At 43.7% G+C, this 14234-nt stretch overlaps 1 protein-coding gene across 2 annotated transcripts in view; it reads left to right on the top strand.

Annotated features, from left to right (window-relative positions):
* DCLK3 (doublecortin like kinase 3) overlaps positions 1 to 14234 on the top strand; it is a 46060-nt gene that overhangs the window by 16192 nt on the left and 15634 nt on the right. For both annotated transcript variants that reach the window (XM_054021031.1, XM_054021032.1), the window contains exon 2: positions 9041 to 10920. In XM_054021031.1, coding sequence (XP_053877006.1) covers positions 9041 to 10920 — 1880 coding nt within the window. The remainder of the gene's footprint in view (positions 1 to 9040; positions 10921 to 14234) is intronic.

The raw sequence follows: 14234 nt of genomic DNA on the forward strand, positions 1-14234 counted from the left end.
CCATCATCTCGGGCCTTGGCACTCTCACTGAAGGACTGTCTGGATATGTGGACTCCCTACTCAGACCCTACGCCACCAGCACTCCCAGCTATCTCCGTGACACCACAGATTTCCTGAGAAAACTACAATGCATTGGTGACCTCCCAGAAAACACCATCCTAGCCACCATGGATGTAGAGGCTCTCTACACAAACATCCCACACACAGATGGAATACAAGCTGTCAGGAACAGTATCCCTGATGATGACACAGCACAATTTATTGCTGAGTTCTGTGACTTTATCCTCCACGCACAATTATTTCAAATTTGGTGACAATATATACCTCCAGACCAGTGGCACCACTATGGGCACCCGCATGGCCCCACAATATGCCAACATTTTTATGGCTGACCTGGAATAATGCTTCCTCAGCTCTCGTCCACTCATGCCCCTTCTCTACCTACACTACATTGATGACATCTTCATCATCTGGACCCATGGGAAGGAGACCCTGGAAGAATTCCACCATGATTTCAACAGCTTCCACCCCACCATCAATCTCAGCCTGGAGCAATCTACTCGGGAGGTCCACTTCCTAGACACCACCGTACAAATAAGTGATGGCCACATTAACACCACCCTATACCAAAAACCCACCAACCGCTACGCCTACCTTCATGCCTCCAGCTTCTACCCCGGTCACACGATCCATCGTCTACAGCCAAGCACTGAGGTACAATCGCATCTGCTCCAACCCCTCAGACAGAGACCAACACCTACAAGATCTTCACCAAGCATTCTCAAAACTACGATACCCACACAAGGAAATAAAGAAACAAATCAACAGAGCCAGACGTGTACCCAGAAGCCTCCTGCTACAAGACAGGCCCAAAAAAGAAACCAACAGAACTCCACTGGCCATCACCTACAGTCCTCAGCTTAAACCTCTCCAACGCATCATCAGTGATCTACAACCTATCCTGGACAATGATCCCTCACTTTCACAGACCTTGAGAGGCAGGCCAGTCCTCGCCCACAGACAACCCGCCAACCTTAAGCATATTCTCACCAGCAACCACGCAACGCACCATAACAACTTTAACTCAGGAACCAACCCATGCAACAAACCTCGATGCCAACTCTGCCCACATATCTATACCAGCAACACCATCACAGACCTAACCAGATCAGCTACAACATCACCGGTTCATTCACCTGCACGTCCACCAATGTTATATATGCCATCATATGCCAGCAATGCCCCTCTGCTGTGTACATTGGCCAAACTGGACAGTCACTACGCAAGAGGATAAATGGACACAAGTCAGATATCAGGAATGGCAATATACAAACACCTGTAGGAGAACTCTTCAACCTCCCTGGCCACACAATAGCATATGTAAAGGTAGCCATCTTACAGCAAAAAAACTTCAGGACCAGACTCCAAAGAGAAACTGCTGAGCTCCAGTTCATTTGCAAATTTGACACCATCAGATCAGGATTAAACAAAGACTGTGAATGGCTATCCAACTACAGAAGCCGTTTCTCCTCCCTTGGTGTTCACACCTCAACTGCTAGCAGAGCACCTCACCCTCCCTGATTGAACTAACCTCGTTATCTCCATACTGATTTATACCTGCCTCTGGAGATTTCCATTACTTGCATCTGAAGAAGTGAGGTTCTTACCCACGAAGGCTTATGCTCCCAATACTTCTGTTAGTCTTAAAGGTGCCACAGGCAGGGCCGGCTTTAGCAAGAGCGGGGCCCGATTCCTGGGGGCGGGGCTTGCTGCAAGCCCCGCCCCCAGGAATCGAGCCGCGCCGCGGGGGGGGGACGGGAGAGAGACCCAAGCCGCGCTGCGGGGGGGGACCCGAACCGAGCCGCGCCGCGAGGGGGGGGGGACCCGAGCCGCGGGGGGGGGGGGGGGGAGACGGGACCCGCGCCGCAGGACGGGAGGAGCCGCGCTGCGCCGCGGGGGACGGGACCCGAGTCGTGCCGTGGGGGGGGACGGGACCCGCGCCCCGGGACGGGAGGAGCCGCGCTGCGCCGCGGGGGACGGGGACGGGGGTGAGACCCGTGCCGCGGGGGGGGAACGGGACCCGCGGGGGGGGGGAGGGGAGGACAGGACCCGCGCTGCGGGGACCGGGCCGGGCCAGAACCGCTGGGGCCTGCGGGAACAGGCCGCGCCTCCCCGGAGCCCTTCTCGCACCCCCACCACCCGCACCCCCACCCCCACCCCCACCCTAGCTTACCTTGTGCTGCTGGCCCGCTCCTGCTTCTTTTCAGACTTCCCGCGAATCTCTGATTCGCGGGAAGCAGGGGAGGGGGCGGGGCATTCAGGGGAGGGGAGGAGGGGCCGGGGAAGTGAGCTGGGGGCGGGGTTGATAGCTGCAGCACGGGGCCCTCTTGGCGCGGGGCCCAATTCAGCCGAATCGGCCTAAAGCTGGCCCTGGCCACAGGACCCTCTGTTGCTTTTTACAGATTCAGACTAACACGGCTACCCCTTTGATACTTAAATTCTTTTATTCCTGAAGATAGAAGATCAGTGGTCCCAACAGTACTAGAACTACAGTATTTGAAGGGCTGCATTGTTCCAGGGATGACACAGATCATTGCATATATGGTTATCTGAAAGCAACTGATGGCAGAGATTATCTCTTAAGTATGCATACTTGATCTGCACTCAGTTCAGAGCAGTCCTTTAAATGTCCTGGTTTCCTTAGGTAATTCACACAGGTTACCAATGTGCATCAGCTGTTATCTGTAGGATGTAATCTGAATCTTGCAGAACTATACTGCCTTGATCTCCTGTTCCTCTATTGTAAATTATTAACTCTTGCGACTTGCAAGGCTTGTATATACTGTGTGTGTACGAGAGAGTAGGAAAGGGGAACAAAGAGGGAAGGCACAAAATAACAAGTCTTCTGAACGTATTAAATTAGTCAGGTGGAAATAAAATGTGATCACAGGCATCCTTTTACAGTAAGTAAATTTTACAAAGGTCTTGTTTACACAGTCACTACAACTGGAAACACTAGCCTATTAGTCTTGGAAAAGTTTTGTTCAAATGTATAGCATATCAGATGCAAAGATTATTCTTAAAAGCCAGATATTGATTACAGGTTGGGAGTGGAAGAGAGGGGCCCAGGAGCTGGGTGGAGGCTGGGAGTGGATTTGGTGGGGAGGCTGACACTGGCAGCTAGGGGGCAGGTAGAGAGGCTGGAAATAGTTGGGCATGGAGACTGGGAACCAAGGAGGTGACTGGGACAAGGAGCTGGTGAGGAAAACTGATGAGGAGATTGGGAATCAGTTGGCTGAGGGGGAATACTGAAACAATATTCTTGTGCTTTTTCACTGGAATGTCAATTTCCATCCAAATAGAATTCAACACAAATCTTAAGTAAAAAATTAATCTTGTAAACAAGAAAAACATAAAAATGTAAAAATTAAAAATCTGTATGTTAAGCTATATCATTGCTTAAATACATGTGAACAGATAGAGTGTCCTCCTGGTTAGCAAAAAATAGTAACAAATATAGTGTAAAGCCTATATTTAGTTGCAAATCAACATGGTTTAATGATTGCCAACCTATAAGAATAAACTTTTCTTTAAGAAAATAACTAAAAAGTACAAATGGAAATCAAAATATAAATTAAGGTTTCCTGTTTGCTAATTTAAATCATGATTAAAATTGATTGAAATCACTTTGATTTCAATCAATCCATCCTGACTATCTCCTTGTAGATAGTTATTTATGTTGTTAGTTATTTATTTGGATAGTCATCACTGTTTATATATATTTTTCTTCCTATATGTGTCTACATCTCCCGACCGCCCCCGAACTGCATACCTTCTACATGTCTTTTTGCAGAACTTCATGGCCCCCTGTGCTCAGCTTGGCTTACCCCAGTACTGACTCTCCCCAGCTTTGCTCCCTTCCCATGTTTGCCAACAGCATCAATCCTCAACATCCTCCTGTCACCTACCAAATCCTCATTATCCTTATCACATTCAGATTTTACATGTGGATATGTATTGACATTTGTATATGTCCATGGTGATACATATAAAGATAGATTCATATCAGCATTTACAAGGACCTTGTAGCTTCTCCCCCCCCACACACACCAATTATAGGTTATAATACGTATGGAAAGAAGAAATGCATTTCCTCTCCATTGGCTTTCCATGACTTCAATATATCTCTCACAAAAGCATTTTGGATGCTTAATCCGTACTTTATTTCTTTGCATCTTGTACAAGTATAGGGACATGAATGAGTTTAAATTCTGGATTTCATGATTTTCACACTTCGAATATTGTTTGGCTCTCTGTTCTCTTCCGCACACTAGAGTGCATACATGCTATGCTATGATGTTGCTCAGAACATTTCTTCTAGTGTTATCAGTTTCAGGCACTTCCATGCTGGAAGCTGCTTAAATTTTCCATTTACCCAGTTACATGCTTTTATTTGTTGTTTTCATCACAAACTGGAATAGCACATGTACACTCCTAAGGTTTTGATGGGTTTGTTTTACAGAGTTCATTAGTATTTATAAGGTGCCGTAAATGTGCATAGCATTCTACAGACAAAAATTCAGGGTCCTTGACTTGAGGAACTTGCAAGAATATATGGAGGGAGGGTAGAGGGATGAGGGAACACACCTTATGGGTGTTTTAGGTTAGTGATGCATGCCTCTTGAAGGTTTTATAGTTATTATTTTAAATACATTGACTTTGAGGGAAGATTAGGGTAAGAAGCATGGTGGAGGAGAGGGTGGAAGCATGCTAGGCGGAGTCAAGAAGAGGATTACGGATATGGGTGATTGCCTTGAAGAAGGTTTAGAGAGTGGGAAAAGATAAAGGAGTGGTGGTGGTGATCAGGCAAGCTGCCGGGAAGGAATGAAGGGTGGTGAGGGAGGTAGTGGGGGGAGGAGGAGGAGGGGAGAAGTCAAGAGCAGAGAAGTAGGAAAGCTAATTTGTGCAGAGCCTTGAAAGTGAGAACAAGAAATTGAATTTGATATAGAATGTGAGCAGAAGCCAGTGAAAGTATCTGAAGAGGGGCTGGACATCATCCCAGCAGTGGGGATGTTAGAAAAGTTTCACAGCTCCATTCTGGTTGGAATGTGGGGGAGTAAGAAAAGAGTCAGGGAGGCCAAAAAAAAAAAAAAAAAAGGGGAAGTTTACAGTAGTTAAGGGAGGTGGAACCAGGTCTGCACAAGAGTTTAGCCATAAGGAATGGCTGGATGTTGCAAAGGGAAAAAACAGCAGGACTTAGGAATAATATCAATTGAAGAGGAAGAGAGGAGTAAAAACCAGCACTGAAGTTGCAGTCTGAGGGACAAGTAAGGATGGTGAAATTACCAACAGAGAGGGAGGAAGAGGATAAGGGCCCTCTATGGTGTTGTCCTGATGCTGATATGTAACATTAATGTTAACAAATATTTTTGGCATAACTTGGAAACTTCCATTTAAAAATATCATATCTTTAAATTATCCCCTAAATGCCTGGCTTAAGCTTGGTGGGAGTTTATACTGGAACATCTTTGTTAAAATAACAATCAGTCCACAACCTCACCAAGGGTGTTTTAATAAATGGGTATTTTTGCAGACACTCATAGCAGTACAGGTGGGAAGTCAGAGAATGATAATCTGTGGAGAAGTTAATTCTCACAGCAGCATTATGTTCATACCGCAAAAGGATAATGTGCTGTATCACTTTGTCTTGCATTGTTTCCATACAGTGAAGTAACATTTTGACAGTGGTGGATGCCTATACACGTAGGAAGTGTGGACATACAGATGTGCATGAAATTCAAACTTTATCACTTCCTAGAAACCAGCATGGTTTAGACTTCATTTATAGGAGAGCTTCAGTTCTTTTTCTGTCTTTTATTTCAGAGAACTAATATATTATCTGAGTTACATAGATTCACAGAAGGCTTCCATTCTGGGTAAAATATAAATCATACAGCTGAAGAATTTGTAGAGCACATTGACCTTTCAAGAACCAGGACATCATCATGCTTATAAAATAAAGACAAAAATAACTCTCTCCAGTACACCACTGGGCATTAATAATGCATAGCACTCGCATAACGCTTTACAGCAGCCTGAAGAGACATTAATACTTCTTCACAACTCTCCTGCCGAGGAGAAATATCCTCTCATTTTACAGATGGAGAAGATGATGAGACAGGAAGCTAAGTGACTTGCTGAAGGATACACAGCCATCATTGCTGAGCCACAATTACATCTGAGGAACTTCTTTTCTTTTCTTTTCTTTTCTTTTCTTTTCTTTTCACATTGCCTCTCCGATGGGCTGTTTTAGGGAAAATGGAGGATGCTGAAATACTGTCCATTTAAGAATGGCTTTCCCTTTTACCCAAGGTTTAGGAAAGGAGTCATGGTCTCCTTCATTTACTCTGAGTTAATGAAGGAACAAACAAAGATACATAGTTTAACATATTGAAGATTATGTTCCCAAAGATAAAAAGCAAATCACTATAGCAAGGGTGGCCAAACTTATTGGGCTTCCGAGCCACATACAACTATCTTCAGAAGTTCAAGGACCAGGGCACATCTGCCAGGAGCCAGGATTTGGGGCTTCAGCCATGCTCCTGCTGGAGTCCCGAGCCCTGGCAGGTGTGCCCTGCAGGACTGAAGCCCTGAGGCCCTCCATCCCGCTGCAAGGCAGAGGTTTTGAGCTCCCCCCGCCACAGTCTGGTAGGTGGAGAATTGGGGGCTGGGGGAGGGAGCGCGAGCCGCACTTTAATGGTAAAAGAGCCGGATGTGGCTCGCCAGCCAGAGTTTGGCCACCCCTGCACTATAAGCTTGAAACCTGCAAGGTGCTAAGCACTCTGGCCTTGACCCGTTGAAGTCACTGGGACTATTCCTGTGCAGTTAGACAAAGCTTGAAGTGCCTTGCTGGCTGGGGTCAGAACGCTCAGCACTTTGAAGACTGGAGCCCTGAATGCTGCAGAAGAAAATGGAAATTTGAGAGAAAGGTAGAGAAGGATATTTGAAACATTGTGTCTAAAGGGATGGAACCATCTGGACGACTGAAAAATTGGGTACTGGACTTTCCATCTTCACTGTCCAGTAATTGTTATAGCTCCCATTTCACGTCTGATCCTTTTGGCTACAAATATATTGAATGTTTGGCCATGTGATAGGGTACTCAGAGGGCCGGATGGCGCACCCAACTTCCAGCCCCTCTCTGTCAGGGTGGTAGAGGTGCCTGTTTCTGACCCTAAGCTGGGAATTTTCTGTTCTCCATCTGCATCTAGGTCTCAGCCCCTAAAGGGGCTTGGTCTGGGGATCCAAACCCTCCCTTTCTACTGGGCCCCAAGCCAGGACCTTGGTGGGAAGCAACACCAGCAGGGTCCTCCTTGCAGAGAGTCTAAGTCTGCTGCCCTGGGCTACTTCCTACCTATGTATCCCTTCAATTAGGGACATGGTCCCTACGGTCCAGACTGTTAATCACTTAACAAAAAACTGTGCAAAGGAACAGGGCCCTGCAGGATCTGCAAGTTCTCAAAGGAGGTGGTGGCTGGAGAAGGCACTGCCGGGGCCTTACCTGCTCTGTGGTCCCTTCTCAGGTTCAACCTTCTGTCTGGCTTCCCAGAGAAGGATTCCTCTCTCCTTCAGCCTGACCACCATCTTTTGTCTTGGCTTCTGAGCTCCTTTTAACCTGCTCCTCCAATCGGAGCATGCTTGGCAGGCCCAGAGGGGCGGGGCTACCTAGGCCCAGTATTGCTTTTTAACCCCTTAGAACCCAGTGTGAGGTTTATATACCCCCATCACAGGATACAAGTACACTTTTAAAACTAGACCTATTTAAACGGAGTTGGTAACATGATATAACCATATTAAAAAGTTTCGTTCGTGTCTTTGTGAATAGAAAGAACTGCATTATAATCATGTAAGGGAACCATATTTGAATCCTGATAGATATGGAAACTAAAACATGGTTCTCTAAGATTGTTATATTATTTTGCCATCTACGCACGTAAGAATAAATCATATTTTAACATGGGTCAGCCATCACCACATATAAACATAGTGTTTATTCATTCCTGTCTTTAGGAAATCATATGAAAAGATAACAAATTTCTTAACACGAGTGGAATGTTTCCTCTGTTGGTTGGCATCTGGTATGGTTCTGAAGGCCTCTTCCAGACAAGGGTATACTCATTCTATGCTGAAATCCTACGTGGAAAACTTTCAAGTATGGTTGCAGTGTTTTCAGTAAATATTCAGTAACCAAATATTAGAAGCCAAGGAAATAGTGAGTTATGGTTGCTTGTCTAAAAAAAAAAAAAAAAAAAAAAATCACTATTGATTTTATTTTTTATGGAGTCCCCTACATTGAATCTATGTAGGTATTTATAGGGTCCCCATTACTATGGTATCTTTTTACAACCAATAAAAATAAGATATTTGCTCTGAAAAGTTTACATTGCAGTTGAGACAGACAAATATAAAACACAGGCAAACATTTCAGAAGACGATAGGTTGTAAGTGATTATTCTGCATTCTTAAAGATATATTTTTATGAATTTTGATGATATATTTATCAGAGATGTATCATGATGGAGTATAAATGTTAAATGGTATGTTGCATTTAAATGATAAAATGTAACTATTTTTATTAGCATTTGATGTTGTTTAGAACCACAAAATAATAATTTTATATTATTGTAGTTTTACAAGCAATTAGTGCAAAACTCTGTTTATAGAAGAGTAGAATGAAAATTCCAGTTTGTTTCAATATACAGTATTACATAGGAAAATTCCAGTTTGCCATTCTTGTTAGAATGATGTGTGTGTGTGTGTGTGTGTGTGTGTGTTGTGAAACTCTTACCACACAATAAAAATACTGTGGGAGATGCAAGTGTATACTGCCGTCTATGAAAGGATTTCAAAGCACTTCAACAATATTTAATGAATTTAGCTTTACTTCCAGAAGTTATATATATTGATGTGTAGAAAATTGTTAATTGGAAATTTCCTCTGATGGAAAATGAATAATCTGCAGTCTCTTTATTTGTTGCAGGACACCGAGGCTTGTTTGACCACACTTTAAACAGCATAAGCTCAAGGATAACACAAAGGAGACTTCAAGGGACTTGTCCACCCATCGGTCGTGGAAATTTTGGAAAACCTTTCTTGGGTGCAAACAGTTATAGTTCCCCATTTTTAAACCCCAGGAATGGTTTTCACACTATCCATTCAGAGAATAGCCCTGTAAAGCCAAGGATTGTTACAGTGGTGAAACCAAGTGGACACACACTCAGGAAGATCACATTGCTTCTGAACAGGCGATCTGTCCAGACTTTTGAACAGCTGATGGCTGATATATCAGAAGCTCTGGGATTTCCACGTTGGAAAAATGATCGTGTGAGAAAACTTTACAACCTGAAAGGCAGAGAAATAAGAAGTGTTTCTGATTTCTTCAGAGACGGTGATGCATTCATTGCTATGGGAAGGGAGCAGTTGACTTTGAAGAACCTTGAAGTGGTAATGCAAGAACTTTTTCCCAGTAACCCATATGCTGTTGGTATCATTCAACAAAACTTGGAACAGTCCCAAAAACTTAAGAGCAGGCTGTGTGACAAAGCTGTGGATAGTGGCTTTGATGAGACAGAGATTGCCAAGAACGGCAATGATGCCATATCTTCCCAACTAGGAGCTAGGCATGAAGGAAAAATTCAACCTAAGACCAGGCAAGAAGAAAAGGTGAGGGCCAAAAAAAAATGGGGCAGAGAGAGTTGGGGCAGAGAGCCAGATGTGAAGCCACCTAGAAAAGCCAGAGAAGGAGAAAGGTACTTTAATCAAGAGAAAAGTCTTGAGAATGAAACAGAAAAGAGTTCAGATGAGATAGTGAGATGTGAGAAGTGTCAAAGGGAGAGACAGCTCAGGCAAAAACTACAAAGGGAAAGGCAGGCTGATGTCTCATTTGAGAGCAGAGACCTGAATGTGGGAATGTGTCAGAGATATAATTTAGAAAGGAATGTAAAAATGAGGAATTGCAGGAAGTCTTCAGAAAACTCTATAGAAGGTGAGGAAGTTGAATGGAAGGATACTGGCTGTAGAAGGAGCTGGAAACCCTTACAAAGGAATGTTAATGAAGAGCTAGAAAACCAAAAAAGGGGTTTTGAGAAGGAAAGGGATCCGGAAAGGCATGAGAATCATGACAAAGAGTTAATAAAGATAAAGAAAAATACTGTGGAAGCTCTGCAGGTGGCTCCTGAAGCAAAGAAAGAGAATAGAAGCAGTTCCAGAATTAATCAAAGTTGTTGGTTAATGAAGGACTATCAAGGAGATGCAGGGAAGCCCATAAAAGCAAAGGGAGAGGGCAAAGAGGTGCGGAAGGCAAAAGAAGAAAGTGCTGTAGGGGAAGAGAATGTAATGCATGGAGAGAATGAATCGACAAGGATGAAAAAGATGGGAGAACATAAAGCCAACAAAGATGAAAACAAGCCACAAGAATTTGAAAGCATGAGGCTGAGGCAAAATGTCCGTACTAGAGCTGATGTGGAGAGCTATTATGAGATAGGCAGAACCATTGGGGATGGAAACTTCGCTATTGTGAAGGAGTGCCGGTGCTGCAACACCAATCAGAACTATGCCATGAAAATTGTTGATAAGTCCAAGCTGAAGGGGAAGGAGGACATAATGGAAAATGAAATTTTGATCATTAAGAGCCTTTGTCATCCCAACATAGTGAGTTTGATTGAGGTGTATGAAACTGAGGCTGAGATCTACCTAATCCTGGAGTATGTCCCAGGAGGGGACCTATTTGATGCAATCATAGAGAGCGTAAAGTTCACTGAGCACGATGCTGCTCTCATGATAACTGATCTGTGTGAGGCTCTAGTTTATATTCATGGCAAGAACATTGTCCACCGAGATCTGAAACCAGAAAATCTTCTGGTAAGTACTGGAGTTTAGTTATGTTGAATCTGTCCAGAAATTACTGGGGGGTTTTCGGGGTGGGTGGAGAATTGTGGATATGTAATTTTTTTTTTTTTTTGCTTTTAAACAAATACAGTACAGAAAAGATCCAGTAGTAACGAAAAAATACACACTGTACTGTTATCATTTTAAAATAAATAAATGTACAAAGGTGAAGAGAAATCAGTCTTACAGTTTCCTTAGCATAAATACAGAGAGGCCTACCATATAGTATAGATGCTTGCAATTGTGCACTTAAGTAAGTGCCCTGACTTTCAGAGATGCTGAGTGTTTGCAGTTCTTCTGAAAATCAGGCCTCTTATTTAGGGACATATTTTTACGCTCAGAAGCGCAAACGTTTTGCCTAACGCGTACTCTGAATCATAAAACATATCACATGTGAACCAAAAATTATTAAATAATGCCCATTCAACCTGTTAATTTGAAGGTCACTTTTTCTATTGCAACTATATCACTCAGTCCAGCACTCCAGTCCTCTACTGGAGATTGTATGGTGATTTCTAACATTGTAAGGATTATGTCTGTTACTGATGATAAGAGCATGATGCAATTGTTTACTTCATGCACCTGGAATTTACTCACTGATTGATAAGTCTCCTGAAATGAAAACATACATGTCCCAGTGAAGTATGGTACTGAAGTCAGCTGAAGTATTAAGCTTCTCCCAAAGAGCAAAATTCTAACTTGGCTCCCAATGCCAAAAACATTTACACACATTCTTAACTTCAAGCATGTGAGCAGTCCCACTGAAGTCGATGGGACGACTCGTGATTACATGTAAGCATGTGCATAAGTGTTTCCATGATTGGGGCTTTGGATTATGCCCTGTACAAGGTGGTAAAAGTGAGTTATTCTGTTTTGCTGGTCATGCATTTTGTACTCTTCACCGGTATTCCAAAATTCTGACCAGATGGAAAACCACAGATGGCTGTATTTACATGTCTTGAACAACTCTAATTCCATCTGCTAGCAAAGGGACATAGAAAAAAAACTGGACTCTTTGCAAGCCAAATCCCTAAAGGAACATATGCTTCTCATGAATAGCTGGAGTAAGTCCAGTGTGACAAAGGAGGAAGTAGCCTGTGGGCAGATAGAGAATGAACAGGGATAGATATGGAGGGCTTGCTTTGGAACCTAGATGGATGTGTCAGCCTTGCTGACAATGTGGGGATTGGCTCCTGGTGAGTGCTGGTCAGTCTCAGGAGGATCCCTTGGGATCTGGTCTGCATGAGAAAAGATGGAGGACATGGTGTGTATCAAAGCAGTCGGGTATGGGGAGAAGTGTATTTCTATGCTATGCCTTGAGCAGGGCCCGCACACCCTATTATATTGGCATGAAAGGCTCAGAATTTAAGTGCACTCTTTCTGAAGCTTGTTTTCCATTATGAACCAGGCCTCTTCTTCCAATCTTTACCAAAATTAAATCAATGCTGGTAAAAATACTTGGGGCTTGATTCTCCATTTCCCTGCATGTGTGTAGGTACTTATTCCAGTGCAAAGATTTTCTGGTACTTTACACCCACTTTATGCTGGTATAAATGACTACACAAGGTGCAAAGTAATGGAGAATCTGTCTCCTAGTGAACATTTACAGGATTAATACGTTCATGTTGGTCACACTGCTGCATATAGATAAGGTACAATGGGATACAGAAGATTTTATGAAGAGAAACGTACCTAATGTTCAGCAGATTTGTTCATATTAGAGCATGGATATTCAAAGCTAATGAGAAATAGCTGTTTACAAATTTGTGTTTTAGAGGCCTCCTACTGTTACTTGGCTGAATTCCTATAATAGATACTGTTTATAGAAAAACACCTCAACTGGTTGTAATTGGGTATATCAATCATCTCATATTTAAGAGGTTGAATGGGTTCTTAATACAAATGAGTTTAGGAACCTCCAATATTGTTTTGTGTATTTGTAGATACTGCTGTGAAACGCTGTTTGAAATTATCATATTTATGAAAGCCGTGCAAGGAAAAATTCCTTTTAAACGAACGAACAAACAAATCCATAATGACCACAATATTATAAAACTCAATGTTAAAAGCTTAGCCAGGGAGCTTAAACTTTATCAACCTGTGAGGTTCTGCAGAATGTCGGCTGTCATTTTGTTGTTTTTGTTTTCCTTTTTCTTTAGTTGTCAAGCCCCTTTCTTTCCCCATTCTTCATGTGAACCAGGAACTGTTTTAATAGCTTTTAACTTTCTGACCTTTTAATGTGACCCATTGTAGTACTGTTTCCCTGAGTCTTCAGACACACTGAAAAAATGGCATAGGACTAGGAGGAACTGCTCCCAGTAATCTTAAAATGCTGTCAATTGAAGACTAGCAATGACAAATGTCAAACACAAGCTAATAGTCTCATCCCATTGTCGTATGCATTGGGCAGGTAATGGGGTCTGGAATGGGTCCTGGGGAGGGGAGTGTCATCAGTTTAAACAAAGGGTATGTCTACACTATGGGATTAATTCGAATTTTGGAAACAGCTTGTATAAAGTCAAATGTATGCAGCCACACTAAGCACATTAATTCGGCGGTGTGCGTCCATGTACCGGGGCTAGCGTCGATTTCCAGAGCGTTGCACTGTGGGTAGTTATCCCATAGCTATCCCATAGTTCCCGCAGTCTCCTCTGCCCATTGGAATTCTGGGTTGAGATCCCAGTGCCTGATGGGCCAAAAAACATTGTCGCAGGTGGTTCTGGGTACAGCCTCACCCCTCCCTCCATGAAAGCAATGGCAGACAACCGTTTTGCGCCTTTTTTCCTGGTGAACACAGCAGATGCCATACCACGGCAAGCATGGAGCCCACTCAGCTCAAGACAGCAGTCATGAACATTGTAAACACCTCGCGCATTATCGTGCAGTTTATGCTGAACTAGGACCAGAAAAACAAGGCAAGGAGGAGGTGGTGACGGCAGCGCGGCGACGAGAGTGATGAGGACATGGACACAGAATTCTCTCAAACCGCGGGTCCTGGCGCTTTGGAGATCATGTTGTTGATGGCGCAGGTTCTATCCGTGGAACGCCGATTCTGGGCCCGGGAAACAAGCACAGACTGGTGGGACCGCATAGTGTTGCAGGTGTGGGACGATTCCCAGTGGCTGCGAAACTTTCGCATGCGTAAGGGCACTTTCATGGAACTTTGTGACTTGCTTTCCCCTGCCCTGAAGCGCCAGAATACCAGGATGAGAGCAGCCCTCACATTTGAGAAGCGAGTGGCGATAGCCCTGTGGAAGCTTGCAACGCCAGACAGCTACCGGTCAGTC

This window comes from Malaclemys terrapin, chromosome 2 (genome assembly GCF_027887155.1).
Source record: "Malaclemys terrapin pileata isolate rMalTer1 chromosome 2, rMalTer1.hap1, whole genome shotgun sequence".
In the NCBI taxonomy this organism is placed as follows: domain Eukaryota; kingdom Metazoa; phylum Chordata; order Testudines; family Emydidae; genus Malaclemys; species Malaclemys terrapin.